General features: G+C 45.1%; 1 protein-coding gene across 5 annotated transcripts in view; it reads left to right on the forward strand.

Annotated features, from left to right (window-relative positions):
* Nsmce2 (NSE2 (MMS21) homolog, SMC5-SMC6 complex SUMO ligase) overlaps window positions 1-16,087 on the forward strand; it is a 225,465-nt gene that overhangs the window by 160,368 nt on the left and 49,010 nt on the right. The window contains exon 5 of one of the 5 annotated variants that reach the window (XM_036208609.1): window positions 2,607-4,682. The exons of the other annotated variants lie outside the window; for them this stretch is intronic. Coding sequence (XP_036064502.1) covers window positions 2,607-2,608 — 2 coding nt within the window. The 3' untranslated portion in view covers window positions 2,609-4,682. Of the gene's footprint in view, window positions 1-2,606; window positions 4,683-16,087 lie in introns of those variants that run through there. 5 annotated transcript variants of the gene reach the window in all.

A 16,087-nucleotide genomic window follows, 5' to 3' on the forward strand; every position in this document is an offset into this window, starting at 1 on the left:
TACAGTGTGGTGATACAAATAGACCATAAATGTTTGAATAAATGCAAAGCAGAATTGTGGTGTTCAAAGAAAGTTGAAAGAGGGAGGGAAGGACATAAAACTAGAACAAACCCTTTCTACAGGCGTTAAAACCCTGTAGCTATACAGACTTTACTTGTCCATCCCAAGGGGATGGCAGTGGTAATCACAACTTCCTGATTACGTATTCTCTATTTTCTCTATTCATAATCTCAGCACATACATAAACACTGTAGTTTGCACTTAAACTTTTTTTTTTTTCTGAGATGAGGTTCCTCTGTGTAGTTTTGATGCCTGTCTTCAAACTTGCTTTGTAGACCAGGCTGGCCTCGAACTCACAGAGATCCACCTGGCTTCTGCCTCCCAAGTGCTGGGATTAAAGGTGTGCACCACCACCACCTGGTGCACTTAAACATTTACTAATTCATTTAAAGTATTAGCTACTAAAAGATTATTATAAAAAGTAAAATATAAATATATGCCACAAATGTTGGTTGGTATCTTTTAATATTGGCTGACATCTTTTAATTCTTATTTTCCAGTTTTAAATGATATACTTCCAGCCAGAGCTTGATGTAATTATAAAACAGTTCCACCAGTATCAAGTGGTTAAGTATACAATAGGGGATAATAATTCAGTCAACTCTATAAGGAGATTTGGATTAAATTTTTACAAATAACACAGTGAAAGACATATGCTCTTTAGGACATTCAGGCAGGTTCTACAGATAGTCCAGGATGTGTTTTGTCCATATGATGGATTGTCTCCAGTGATCTTGGTAATAGTAAAAGGGACCAGGGGCAAAAGAATCTAAGAAATGAGGGGCGTTTGGAGCTATACTAACATATTTGTTGTCAATATCAACCAAGATGTCCTGATGACTGCTGAGCCCTGCTGCTTAGCAACTGTGGCAAGGTATGGCAGAGCAAACTCCTCCCTATGGCCAGGGAGTAAAGAACCAAGTCCTGCAGTCCCCATTTGTGGACTTCAGTGACCCAAAGGCTTTCCGTTTGGCCCTGCCTCCTCACAGCTCCACCATCTCTGGGTAGCACCATCCCAGGAAGCAAACCCCAGAAACCAAGGTTTTTCTGTGTGTGTGACCTTTGGGGGACACTTGAGATCGAAACAAGAATTTGGGGAGTAGTGTAATCCCTTAGATTAATTTTGCCCTTTTAGGGGGCCTGGTGTGTTTCTGGTGCATTTTCTTCTCGGTAGCAATAGCTATAGTCAATTGCATTTGGAATTCTGTACATTTATTTCAGTTCTATACTAGATTATACACTGAGCACTTAACTATATCCCATCCTTGCAACTTATACAAACCCCAGTGTATTGCTCTCATGTTATAAGAGAAGAAACTGAAGTATGGAGCTATCAAACAACTTGCCCAAGGTTGAGCAGATTTTGAAGTTCACAGTTAGGTTTAGTCGGAGGCATACAAGCTCCAGTGTAGGAATTAACAAACCAAAGAGACAAACATCACAAAGGTCCACAGGGGAGTTTCCTGACCTTAAATACTAGGGAGATGGAATGCTACTTAACCTTGACCTCTCTGGGATCTAGTCCATTAACCCACATAAATAACCCCCACCCAGGATGTTTACATGGAGAGATTCAGACTGGGCAGTTTAAGAGCATGAATCCCATTGGAAGCAGAACTGCCTGCATTTGAAGGCCACCATTGTGCTTTCAAGCCTGTAGGTTGGTTCTGACTAGCTTTCCCGTAAACAGTGCAGCATTACTGATTTGAGTCAGTTATATTTGGAGTTTAGTTGCATTTGAGCTGGGCATTTAAGAGGTCACTAAAAGACAACTGGGCATCTGCCCTGGGGAAAGGCCCATACAAATTCTTTTAAGTATCATAGTGAGGAAACCATACTCCTCTAGCTCATGCCAGTGAGCTAAACAGGCGGGATTATCTTCAGCATCACAGGCCACCATGATAAGGAGCTATCCCTCAGGTCTTAGCTGGTGGACCAGACAGGAGACAGTGATGTTAGGACCATGCATTACATGTCATCTTTTATCTTAAGTCCTATGAGTCTTTTGTGTCAGCTTTATTGATAGAACCACATAGCATAGAATTCACCTATTCAGTGTCCACTGAATTTTACATGTTCACAGAGCTGTGCAACCATCTTGACAGCAATTGTAGCAAAAAGCCCTCTAGTAGTATTCACTTCCCATTTTCTCCCAAGCTCCCCCAGCTCTAGCAACTGCAAATAGACTTTCTATCTCTGTGCACTTGCTGTTTGGGACACAAATATTTGCATACAAATATGTTCATGTGGTCTGGTTTGTCTGGCTTCTTTGATTCAGCATGATGCTTTCCAGTTTCATCCATGTTGAAGCATGTATCCACGCTTACTCCTTTTTGTGCCTTTTAATCCATTGTATGGACATGTCACATTTATTCACTCATGGGTTGGTGGTCATTTTGCTTGTTTTTCTCCTTTGCCTGTGATGAATAATGCCGCTTGAACACTTGTGTACAAGTAGATGTGAGTTTTCGTTTTCATTTCTTGTGGTGTTTGTCTCAGAGTGTAACTACTGGGTCATATGATAACTCTATGTTTATCCTTTTTAGGAACTGCCAGGCTGTTTCCCACAGCGACGGCGCCATTTTACATTTCCACCAGCAGTGTATGAGGGTTCCAATTGCTCCACGTCCTCAGCCGGCACTTGTTACTACCTGTCCTTCTTACTGTAGCCATTGTAGTGAGTGTGAAGTGGTGTCTCATTGTTTCAGCTTACATTTCCCTGATGGATTAATATTGTGGTGTTTATATTACTAACCTAGGGCAAAAGTATAAATCTATGCTTTCATATGGAAACCACCTCATATTACTGGATTGACTTTCTGAAACAAAACCATAGCTCTACACCAGATAAATGTTGTTCATGAGGTTATTCTTGGAAAAAAATAACCATAAAGAAAAAATGACTTGAAATGAAGATTGCACATTTGGGACATTCATTCTACAGTATGAATTCACTCACAGTGCTCTTTATCTGAGCATAATGCAGACAGCACTTGGGTTACGTCCACAGTGTGGTGTCACTAGGTAAACACTGCAAAGTGGAGGCCGGTGTCTCTGATTTAGTCAGTGGAGAGTAAAGGGGGTTCATAGGACAGTGAACCCTTCCCCCCACTCTGTCTCAGTGTGGGCCAATAGCCATCACCCGAAACTACTTAAACTAGCCGGGCCTTCAGACTGCTGTGTTGCTGTGATGGCAGCAGGTACGACTGCAGAGGAGAGGAGAGCACCTCTGCTGACCCATGTGCCTCTCTGTCCTTGGTGTCCAGCCCTTGCCTCTGTCTGGGTCTCTGATGGTCTCCGCACCAGTTACACCTTCTGGCTCTTCCCCCTTTGGGGCTCCTAGTCTGGCTGTCCTCGTTTCTGTTGAGGAAAGAACGCCACGTGCAGCTTGGGAGTGTGAGTTTTACCAACTGTCTGTGTACAGAAGGAGAAAAGAAGGCTACTGAGCCAAATTGAAAAGATGCGCTCTCTAGAAAGTCTCGGGATGCCTCAGGCAGCTCCCCCACGAAGGAGAGCTTCCGGGAAGACTGGCCCTCCTCTCGGGCGCATACAGAGCCACACCCAGGGCTAAGCCTCCTGTACACTGTGCACTCCATCTGGCACCGTGTGCAGAAGGCCCACGGGGACAAAGGAGGAAGTCGCCCCTCTATGGTGTCACCTCTGTCTTATCTGCTTCTCACCCTAATGTGGGCTTATGGATCAGCTAGGGAGTGGCTGGAAAGAGTCACTCCATTGGTTGTCATAACTGAATTTTGCCACTCCAAAGTAAAGGGAGGTGACCACTTTAGACACTTGAGAAGCTGGAGGAAGCCTTCATGAATCCTCTTTGACACTCTTTTGTTGATTGAAATACCGCTCTGGGTGAAGCAAGCACTTCATGACCCAGTTATGGTGTCACTTTTACTAAAGCGCCTGGGCCACTGGGTAGTCCTGAACTGTGTGCCTTCAGAACTGCCACGGAGGAGCCAATAATGGTCATCGGTGTGTTAGTGGGAATTGTAGTTTAGTTCTGATTTTTAAAACGACCAGCCCTCAAGTAATGGAAAAATAAATGATAGAAGGTACTTACTAAATTTTCCTGTGTGCTAAGCATTATGTGACTAGCCAGGCATAGGCTCCCATTTCTTTACCATAGCCCTCTGAGATGACACAGTTGTGCTTCACGTGAGGTGTAATGAAAGTTGGTACTTGCTATATCCAATTTGCCCCATCCATAGCTCAACACCCAGCTGTCTGTGGACCAGACATAGTGAATGGGATGGGTCCCCACTCCCCTATACCCTATGAGGAATGGAGAGGAGGAGGTATATGAGGGGAGAGAGGCTATTGAAGGATGATGATAACTTACCCAAATTCAGAAGCTAACTGATGGGTTTGGCTGTGGTGGAGCTTATTTTGTTTGGCTTTTGAGTTTTGCTGTGGTGATTTGTACAGAAAGCTTCAGATTCCTTTCCTCACATTGCTGCTCTTAGACAAGAGGGAATGATGGCCAAGGAGAAGCCAACTCACTTATTGAGTACGAAAATTATCAAATGTGCTTCTGTGGAACAAAAAAATGGATTTGAAACTTTGCTTGTTCTTTTCTATTATGAAATTGAAATAAAAAAGGAGTGTTACTTGTACCGATTTTCTTATTTCATGTGTTTAGAACCTGAGTATTCTCTTTCTCACTGCAAACATTTTTATCCACAGTCACTTTCTCAATGAAATTGTCATCACTTCACTGTACTGTGAAGGTTCTAAAAATCAGTGAACTAATCAATCAATCTCTCTCTCTCTCTCTCTCTCTCTCTCTCACCCAAGCACTTTTAACAGCCTCTTGTTTTGTTTCCCTTTGTTTCAATTGTGTGCTTTCCAGTTAAGGTGAGTGTCTGAGTATGCTGTAACTAATGCTGCATTCCTATAAAAGATGCCTGTTCAGAAGGGAGCTCTTAGAAGTCAGCCCGGGTCCCTGGAGCTTCCCTCACCCCCTCTTCCCCTACCACAAACACCAGAAGCAATTCTTTAATGTGTTCTCTAAGTGACCCCCTCTGGGAGAGCACTCGCCGAGATAGGCAGCTTATTCCATTTTCTAGTAGAAATTATTTCTCTGGGTTTAAGGAAATTTTATGTCCATTGAGTCTCGTTCTTAAAACTCTTCCTTCTAGAATGACACACAGTGAAAACTAGGGTGGGCTACCTTAATTAGGAAACGTTTGTTGATTGCTTCCAATAAGTAAAGCAATTATACAATGTATCAGAATATGAATATGTATGCTTTGTAATATTAACCCTTGATGTGGAAGAAGCTACCTGGGCTTTGAAGTCAGGTAATTGCAAAAATAATGCTGACTGGGTGCCAGGCACTGTTGCAAGCATCTTTATAAGTTAGTTTACTTGTCCTCACCTCAGCCCTCTGAGGGTGCACTGGTAATATGCCCATTTCACAGCTGGGATTAAGAAAGCTGCTCTAAGTCTGGGCCCTTTGAGCATAAGAGCCAGCAGTTGAAATCAAGTGTCCTGGTTGACTCCTCACTTCTGAGGAACCACAGTCAAGGCTGCCAATTCCAGTGCTACACTTCAATAGCCGGTAGTGCTAGGAGCTAAACTGTCCTCACACTACTTTGCTCACTCATAAAAGTGGGCAAGGCTCTTTGAAGAATTAAATGGAGGGCTGGAGAGATGGCTCAGTGGTTAGGAGCAAACACTGCTCTTGCAGAGGACCTGGTTTTGGTTCCCATTGTCAGACAGCTCGCAACTGCCTGAACTCCAGCTTAGGGGACTCTAGCACTCACCGCCTTCTAGCTTCCGTGACCACCCGCACTCATGTGTTCCTGCCCACATACAGAGATACGAACCGGCACATAATGTAAAGTGAATACTTTATTTCCTTCATATGAATGAAATGGAATACTGTTGAGCATGACCAGGATTCTTAATGGTGACTCTGCACCTCACTTATTTGTGGGTTTCTTTTTGTTTTTTGTTTTAGTTTAGGCCCCACCCAGAGAACTTGTGATTCATTTCAATACCCTGTGGTATGTGGTCTCTTGTGACCAATTTGAGATCCTGTCAGCATCACTGCAGAATCAGCAGAGTGCCTTCTTAAATGACTCTTCTTGATGACTCTACAGCTCAGTTCAGTGATAGCCAGCCTGGACTAAGACAGGACAATGGGAAAGAGCCAGCTCAGAACCGGTGACAGGTGTTCCTAAGATATGTAAGATGGTGCCCTCACCCCAGCTCACTGTTGAAAGGTAGCATACTTTATGAATAGCTGATGCAACTGAAAAGGAACCTGTTGTTTCCCTCAGCTTGGTAGCCCCTCTGCTGTGTCCCAGTGAGCTATCTTGAAAATAAACCTGTAAAACACAGTGTCACCTACCGACATCTTTGATTTTTATGTCTGCACAGTGGAGTCAGGATGGTTTAAATATTCCGGTGGAAACAGGCTTCTCATCACCAAGTCCCTACCCAGAGGGGAGGAGGGACTTGTCAACACCCTGCTTTCTGAAAGTGAAAGGAGCTCCCCAAGAAAACAGTTACTCCTGCACCGCTTTTATTTAATGAGAGTGTGGGGTGACTACTATCTTGAGAATGAAGAACTTTTGACTTGTAGCAAGCATTCATTTAAGGAAATGGCTGATAACTTGAAAACTGTTCTCTTTTGCTGAAACTGGCTTCCTTCAAGGCCTTGCCATTTAGATCTCTGGCTAAGGCAAATCAAAGGTGACAAGGCACATTAGTGGTCTGCACTGTTCCGTTCAACAGTCCTTTATTGAGCACTTTTTAGGAGACACTGGAATGCACAAAGGACATTGTGCATGGGCGAGGGGAGGGGTCAAGTCCAGCAAGAGTTAATAGTGGAGGAAAATGTGAGTAGACATGAAGGGCCCTGAATCTAGCTGAGGGCAAAACAGGGAGGGAGTAAGGCTGTGCTGCAAAGCTTCCTTGCAGGAGGGACAGCTACAGGGATTCCTAGAGGGCAGGGTCCTGATGGAGAGCGGATGGACGAGCTTTCCAGCTGGTCGCTCATGGACAGTTTGTAAACATCCTGCCTAACAGCAGCACCTCAGCTCCAAGTAATCTGTGAGCTACTGGCTTCAGGTCGTAACATTATTTGAACATTTTTAAACATCATTTTCATCTCAGGTGATTAGCTGGGCTTATATGATTCCGATGGAATAAGATATTTGAGACTTGCCTTCTTGCCTCTGGTCTGTCACCTACCCTCCTCCGTCACACTTGGTAGGATTGGGTAGGAAACATGTTGGACCCTCCACAGTTAGGGCCACTGGGAAGAAGGACCCATGGTACACAACTTTCAAGAGAAGCCCATGCCAGCAGCCACAGTAAGCCATATCCCCAGTGTCATTGGAATGGATGCCACTCTAGCCAGTGGCTCCTGGTGTTGTTTCAGTGCCTATTAGTAGACCAGCCTTTCTCCACTTGGCTTTCTTCTCGAGATAAGGAATAATAATAGTGCCTTACTGTGCCACACTACCCTGTGGACATGGGTTGGAGGCTGACACTGAGTGAACTCACTCCTGATATCAAAAGGAACAATTTGTTAGCTGTTAATGAAAAACATACGAGGACTTCTGCAGTCCAGAGCTTCTTTTTCTGTAGATGCTAGTTTATCATTCAAGCCAGTGTGTTCCTTTCATGGCCATTGCCAGTCTGCTATGTGCCCGACACTGTTCTCAAAACCTGGGATAAACTCAGCAATCAGTCCACACAGAGTCCGAGCTGTGGTGTAGGAGTCAGCCTGGCACATTTCATGAGTGGTGATGGAGTCCCTTGGAAAGAGAGAAGGGAAAGAGATGAGAACAGAGCACAAGCCCCACTAAGCCATTGTAAGTAAAATCTGAATGAAAACAATTACTAGTGACTATTGAGCTTCTAGGATATACCAGGCACTGGGTTAAGGTTTTGACCCAGGTTTTCTGCTGTAATCTAAATAAGCAGAATAAAGCCCTGCTCTAAAGCAGGTGACACTGTCTCCAGGGAGGTAAACTGAGAGGAGCCTGGTAAAGGGATGCACAAGCCACAGTATTGGCTGTGGCAAGATTAATTTTGGACTGCACTTGACCTCTGTGTAATCTCCATGTTCAGGAACTAGGGAGCGATTTTGGTGCCTTTGCATCCAGAAGAACTGGAACCAAAGAATCTACGCTCACAATGCTCACTACGCAGGTGTTTTTCCTGGAGCATCAAGCAGGTCTTCAATCCGAGCTGAGCTTCTACTCCCATATCCTGTTTTCCAGTGGAAACACTGGATGAGCTTGCTGTGTCCTTCCCCCTCTTAGAGGCCCCAGCATTGCTGGTGCTTGTTAAGGGCAGATGCAAAGGCTAAAATACCAAAGATTCAGTTTCCTGTTCTTGGCTATGCTAGACCAGAACGTGAGGCAGCTTTCAGAGTAGCTGCGGCAACCCCTGAACCTGCACTTCTGCTGTGACTCACAGCAGCCTGTGAGAACTGGCAGGCTCCCTGTTCTGCAAGGTGTCATTCTGAGCCGAGTGGATACCCCCAAAGTCAAGTTGCTTGTTCCAGACCAAACCTAAAGGTAGAATGTGAAGAACAGGCAGAGGCTTATTGAAATAAGTCAGCTTGTTTTGCAGGACAAAGTAAAGACCTGCCAGATAGTCTTCATTCATACTCTACTGATTTGAAATTCATGAGACCATTGAAGACCGCTGAGCCATTTAAAGAAAAGAAAAGAAAAGAAAAAAAAAAAAAAAAAGGAAGGGGGTGTATCAATCGTTATTTAGCTGCCAATCATTTGTCCGCAAAGCACAGTGCTGGCCAGCCACCAACAGTGCATACACTGGTTTTTACCCCCTGACTGTGTAGAAGAGGCAGGTAAGTGCTCAGGGTTTGGTACTGAGCTGTGTCCTGATTCTAGTTGCTCTACACAGAATCAATTTGTACTTGCCCAGCAAAAGAAGAAAAGAAAAGAAAACAGAAAATACGTGTAAATGGTGAGGATAATTCTATGTGCATTCCCACCCTTAGTGTAAGGTAGGAGAGACCAGCCTGTTGTTCTCCTCAGTGACCTCAGCTTCCCATTGCTTCCTTCTGTCTCCCAGTGTGAGATTCCATTATAGCTAGTGTTTAAAGGTAACATTTTCATGTAGCATAGCCCCAAGATGCTGTATTTACTGTGAGCAAAAAGTGACCTTCTTCCATTGCTGAAAGAAACCCCAGCTCTGTTTGGCCTTGCTAAAGGGACAGTTTGCCTTTGACTTCTATGAGATTTTCACTGTGTTCTTTGACTTTAGACTTTGTACTATGAAAGAGATACCGATTATACTGATAGATGTACAAGGCAAAGTCATCCCTGTTTATAAATGTCAGTATCTGACTAATTGAGACCATAGGCAAGTTGTTGGCTTCCATTTGTGGTTAGTCACTGCCCACATTTTTTTAAATCTGTGAAACAAAGATACTCATTTATTTCATTGACAGTGTGGTGTTTAAATGAATAATAAAGATGCTGTCATTTAGGATATAACGATAATGTCCATCGCTGAGCATCCCCTCTCAGTAAGTATGTAGGGAAGTAAGTACGTAGGGAAGCCATGGACAGTTTTTAGATAGAGGGATGGCATGATCTGTATAGGGTTAGAAAAGATGACTTCAGGGGTTGGAGAGATGTCTCAGTTAAAATAAGTGCTAGCTGTACACTTTGTGTTCAGATCCTTTACACTCATATAAAAAAAAATCAGGCATAGTGGCATGAGTCTGTAATCAGGGCTGTGGAGGTGCAGATAGGAGCATCCCTGGGGCTTGGTGGCCAGCCAATCTAGCCCATTTGATAAGTCCCTGATTTGATGTCTTAGGAAAAAAAATAACAGTGGGAAAGGATTGAGGAAGATACCCAGTGCCAACCTCTAGCCCTGCCCCCCCCCACACACACACACAAAAGTTAAGATTACTTCGGTATCCCTTTGATATCTGGGCAAAACTATAGTAAACCTGGAATAAGGAAATAACTGGCATCCAGGCAAAGATGAGGGCCTGAGGGAAAGAAAATGACAATGGTAAGCGTGGAAGTCAGAGGACAGCTTGCAAGACTTGGTTTTCCCTTCTGTCATGTGGCTTCTGTGCGTCAAACTCAGGTCATCAGGAGGCAGAAACCTCTACCTGCTCAACTCTATCGCTGGCCCCAGGATTGGCAGTGTAAAAGTACAATGGACACCACATAGGGACTACTTGGTTAAGGAAGCATGGAAGAGTTCAAAGGATGGCTTTGCGTTCTCCAGCTCAGGGGTGGAATAAGGGAAGAGTTGAGCTAGCTGGGGCAGAGGATAGTAAAAGGTACTGTTGAAATTCTAAGCCTGGCATTGAACTAAGGAACTTAATACACTACTTGATTTAGTCACCGTGACAAGTCAGCAGGAGTGAGCAGCGTCACTGCCAGGTTAGCATTGTGGAAATGTAAACTCAGAGGAACCCAAAGCCATGTGGGAAAACAGTGTCTCCCTAGGATTTGAAGGTGGGCATGTGTGGCAGCAAGGCCAGCCTTTAAACCACTTTAAGTAAACCCACTCTGTAGTTCACAGGCTGTCCTGGAACTTGCTGGCCTCATACTCACAGCAGAACTCCTTCATCAGCCTCCCAAGTGCTGGGATTACAGGTGTGAGCCACCATCTAAGCAGAAGGGAGATTTGGGTCCTGGAAAAGCTTAGCTGGAATTGCCTGTGTTGAGCTGTGGTATCTTGAAGGCATTTGGAAAATCAGACCTGTAGCTCAGGAGAGGGTTGGGCTGGGGTGGGGGATGGAAGTGATGGAAAAATGGCAGCCAGGAATGGGGAGTGCATGGAGTGCATGAGGTCATTGAGCAGGGCCTCGAAGGGTGATTGATTGAAGAGAAACAGTTCCTAAGCGAAAGGGAGTGCTCACCTAGTTTTGGACTTTAGGAGTGCATGTAGTAATGAGCAATGTGATTTCTTTTCTGACCAAGTTTTAGCATTGTGCTTTGGTGTATAAACTTTTCATCAGCACAGTATTAAGGGTTCATTGTGCAATTGTTGTTAGGGCTTAGTCCCTGCCTTCTCAGAACAACTAGACTGGTGGCGAGCCATTAATAACAATGCCATTGGAGAACTCTTGACAAGGTGGTATCAGTTACAACACACCCCAAGTGTTATCGTGGGGTGTTCTTACAGGGTCCTATGTAAGTTTGATCCCAAAGCTAGGCTCAAGGGCTAAAGCCAAGAAATTAGACAATGTTTCCTTTTTGCTTTCTTGTTTGTTTGTTTGAGACAGGGTTCTTCTCTAGCTTTGGAGCCTGTCCTGGAACTCACTCTGTAGACCAGGCTAGCCTCACAGAGATCTGCCTGTCTCTGCCTCCTAAGTGCTGGGGTTAAAGGTGTGTGCCATTGCCTGGCTCTAGTGTTTCCATTTTTAAAGAAACAGCCATTTGCTGCCTCCCTTCCTTCCCCTTCCCTTTCCCCTTTTGGGACCCCACAGTCCCACTGAAACTCTCTGTCCCTCTTCCACACATACCTGAGTCAAATGTGTACACTGAAATTTATTATATCTTTTTCCTGATGGTTATTTTCTATGAGACTCTTGTAAACTGGAAATCAACGTGTCTCTTTTCTAGCAAGCAACAAAACAGAAAAGTCCCAGGCCTCCAGTTCACAGTCAGGAGCCTAGCCTGGGGTCCTACCCTTTACCTTGATAGGCACTCTTCATTTTAAGACGGTTTTCTCTTGTTAACTCTTGTTAACATGGAGACGCAGGGGGCTGAAAAGATGGCTCACAGGGTAAGAGATCCTACTGTTCTTGTGGGGGACCCTGGTTCAGTTCCTAGCACCAATGCAAAGGTTCCCAGGCACCTCTAACTCCAGTTTCAGGAAATCTGAAGCTGTCTTCTGGTCACCACAGGCTCCTGCATGTACATGGTACACATAAATTCACATAGGCAAACATACACATAAATAAAATAAATCTTTAAAAATTCATAAAGGAGCAGAGGCCCTGGGTGAAATATCCAGGTTTGAATTCTTGTACTAATCCCTGGATACACTGGGCAATATACTTAACCTCTGTGCATCAGTGTCCACATCTGTGAATGAAGATATTAATAGTGCCCATGGTCTATAGGGTCTGGTAAGGACTAACACCATCCTTTGTATACACAGGATAAAGGTCTTAACAAAGCTGCTGCTGTTGGTAAGGCCCCATTTCCCAGCCCAGCACAGATCCCTCCAGGTCAGCTCTCACTTAATATACCTAGTCTATTACTTCCAAACCAGAAACAAGGAACTATCCTTTCTAAATGGAAGTCTCCAAGCCTGCTGTGGTGACACACACCTGTAATCCCAGCACCCGAGCACCCTATCAGCAGAATCCAGGAGGATGGAAATTCTAGACCAGCTTGAGCTATGTAGCAATATCTACCCCCATATCTCTCTCTCTCTCTCTCTCTCTCTCTCTCTCTCTCTCTCTCTCTCTCACACACACACACACACACACACACACACACACAAACATAAACAAAGACTTAGAAATCTTTCTTCCAGCCCTATAGAATATGGTCTGTTTCGAAGCCTGTCAGTCTCGGGGACTGAAGAGATAGCTCAGCAGTTAAGAGCATTTGCTGCTGGTCTTGCAGAAACATGAGTTCAGTTTGCAGCACTGACATCAGATGGCTCACAACTGCCTGTAACTCCAGCTCCAGGACATTTGTCACCCTTTGCTGGCCTCTGCAAACACCTGAATACACCCATACAGGCACATACACATAAATATTTTTTTTTTTTTTTTAGAAAAGGAAATCTAACAGCCAAGAGAGAGGGCTTTGATAGCATGGCTGTAGCAAAATGCCTGGTTTATCACAATGGGCAAGCAAGAAGCCAGCCTTAACCTGGTCTCTGTTCCGTAAGGTGTGTCAAATCACAGAGGAATGCGATCTCTCCGTAGCTGAGTGAAAATTTCCAGCAGATCTGTTGAGCTGCCAGTTGACAGCCCCACATGACGTTTGCTGAGCTCATTTGGCAGTGGTGGCAGCAAGGAACAAACCCTGCAGTTTGAAATAAGTAGTTGGAGAGCTCAGAGCAGGCGGTCACACCTCAGTATGAAGCCACCAAACACCCCATCTTCCTGACTGACTCCTCCCTGAATTCCCCCAAAGATCTCAAAATCCCTACCTTCCTCAGCAGTTACAGGCTGGACATTGTTAGTGAAAGAGGCCCATCACCTTCTTGGACTGCTCTGGAAGGTCCCACAGGGAGAGTCACAAAGAGGCTTTTGACTAAGGAGCAGTGGAAGTGACTTAATGGAGGACAAGCCTGCACTTGTTTGCTTTCAGTGGCGTAAGGGTTAAGAGCCATCACTGTGGTCACTGAGGTCAGACACCAGCTCTTAGTATTCTGGGTCCAGCCACAGATGTGTTTGGGTTGGCCAGGGGAGTTATATACACATGGATCAGTTGGTTGCAGATACACTGGTTGGAAGGTTTCACATCAGAATCAGCATTTCCGACTTGTTTTGATGCCACCTCTGACAACACAGGCTGGCCATGTAGAAGCTGTCTGCCTCAGGGAGGTGGACCTTTCACCTTGAGGGAGCTTCAGTCTGGCCCACTTCCTGTATGCAGGTGTTTCAGTGTTCCTACAGAGCCCTGTGCCATTTTCTCTATAGTATAATCCCAAGTGAAAAGCAAAAATTCTTCTCCTCACTCTCCTGACCTAATTTTAACAGAAAGCCAAATACTGAGTCTTGGGCCTTCAGTTCAATTAACAGTGAAAAATCCTATGTGTGACATCCTTTGGCCAGCACTTCTCTAAAGTCACATAGTTGAAAACGATCCCTACCTGGTGGTATTTCTGTGTCACAGTTGCTTTCTCTTTGACCTTTTCACGGGAGCATTTTCTGCTCCTCTGGTTCCTACCAGCTGGACAGGCTAAACAGCGAGCCAACTTTTGACCCTCTGTCCTTAGTCATCTGCTCTTGGCTGCTGGTAGATCTGAGGTTAGAGGCTGGATGTGGGGAAGGGAGCGGGGAGTTGCGGAGGGGAAATGAGATACCTGTTTCGCTTCCACAGGCCTGAAAACTGAGTCATGAGACCACACAGTACAAAGGTAATGTGAACAAGTCTTTGCAAATCACTTCATCAGGAAGCTGTTTGCCCCCACCCCTACATCCTTTTCTTACCAGTTGTATATACCCAGTCCCTCTCCTCTAGGCTCCATGCAGGCTACCTAGCCTCAGTCAGCAAAATCTGCCCTTTCCCTAGACTTCTTTATTCTCTGGCCACCTGCCAACTATGTGAGGGCAGTTTGAGCGTTATTGACAGGAGAACAGCACGTGGAGTCCTTGGAGACGCGGTCATCTAGTCATGACCATGAGGAAGCATCACCAGCATCTGACGCTCCTCACACACTCGGAGCTTTGGATCAAGACATTCCACTGTTGTCTTGTTTCGCTTTACCATAGCAGGGGGTTTGTCCATTTCTCCCCATTCCCATGACTCCAGTTTCACATGAGGTCGTGGACTTCTCAATCAAAAAGTTGTTCATAGCTTTGGTAGGTCTGAAATTTCAGAGTATTGAGCAAGGCCCTCATTGTGCTAGAACATGATCTAATAAGATTGGACTGTCAAAACAAGAAGCGGCAGTCTGAGGCTCAGAGGTTCGTAAGAAGGAAATCTCTCCTGTGAGAACCTCCAAAAGATCACAAACATGTAGACTGGAGGCCGATTGCATTTTCATATCTTCCATGAGTTTCAGAAGACTAAAGTAGAATGGATCTGTTTAGACAGAAACAGTAGAGGGATCTTTCTGATGGGAAACGAATGGGTTGTGTAATTTGTAGTGTGAAACATCAGAGAAATACGTGAACCATTTTGGTAGGACCCTGCAGAACACTTGGGTCAGAGCCCCAAAATGTCAAGTGGAGACGATGCGTCACTCAGCCTGCAGTCTGAGAGCAGGGAGTTCCTTTTCCAGCCCATCAACTGTGAGAGGTGGCCAGTTATGTGACCTTTCCCGGTCCTCGGTCTTTCCACCCCTGCAGTGAGAACTGGGGCATTGTAAGATGGTCACGGGGACAGCAGAAATAATATGTGGCCAATGGTGGGAGCATGCCCGGTGTATGTGGAGTGCCCAGGGAGTGAGAACAGCGGTGTTAAGTGCAGTGCAAGTGTGCCTGTGCATTGTGGATGTTCAGTACAGCTTTCAAAATAAAACTGATGTCGTACTTTTCAGTTCTTTGTGGCTCCTCAGTAGTGTAACCCTGTAAAAGCAACGCCTCATTCTCCTTGCTGGGGTTCTTCTCAAGAACACATTTCAATGAAGGCTCAGGCCAGCTCTGGGAATGAGTCCCTGGGGCTCACTTCAGCCTCCTGTAGCCCACGTTTTAAAATCTCCTGTTAAGGCACTGAATACCTGCGCATTGCTACAGCTGGGTTGCAATGTAACCATTAACCAGGCATGTTTATGCAATGCCTTATGTGTAATCACTTGTAATAAAACACAGTAAAGAATATGGATTCCTCACAGTTTCCTATTGACGACAGGGGAAACCCAGTGCCATCTCTCGCCTTGTTAGATTAATCCTGCAATGGAAACTGGACTAATTCTGACAGATAAATTGGAGGTCCAGTCAGTTGTCCTGCTTACTGCCTCCTTGCTGTCTTTGTGTCGTGGGGAAAGGTATGTCCCAGGGACCACTGAGGCATTTGTCTTTGTCCCCTACAGAGGACTTGGATCTAATTCCCAGAAGCAGCAGAAGCAAAAGCAGGTACTTCCTGTCCTCTGCCAAGCTAAGGAAATCACTGTCCTCAGTGCTGGGTGGAATTAGGCAGTAGAGAAAACTTCCTTTAGCTCATTGAGTGGTTTCACTTACAGCCCAGGCTGGAGGTGGAGGGAAACTCAGGAAAGTACTTCCCTTGCAAATGCAGGGACCACTGTCTGATCCCCAGCTCCATCTGAGAAAAGTCAGATGTGGTAGTGCAGGCTTGGGAGAGGTGGAAATAGCCAGGCTGCCCTACTGCTGAGAAAATCAGACCCTTCATTCTCTGGCCTCCACACACAT

The sequence above is a fragment of the Onychomys torridus genome, chromosome 16, assembly GCF_903995425.1.
Source record: "Onychomys torridus chromosome 16, mOncTor1.1, whole genome shotgun sequence".
Taxonomy (NCBI): domain Eukaryota; kingdom Metazoa; phylum Chordata; class Mammalia; order Rodentia; family Cricetidae; genus Onychomys; species Onychomys torridus.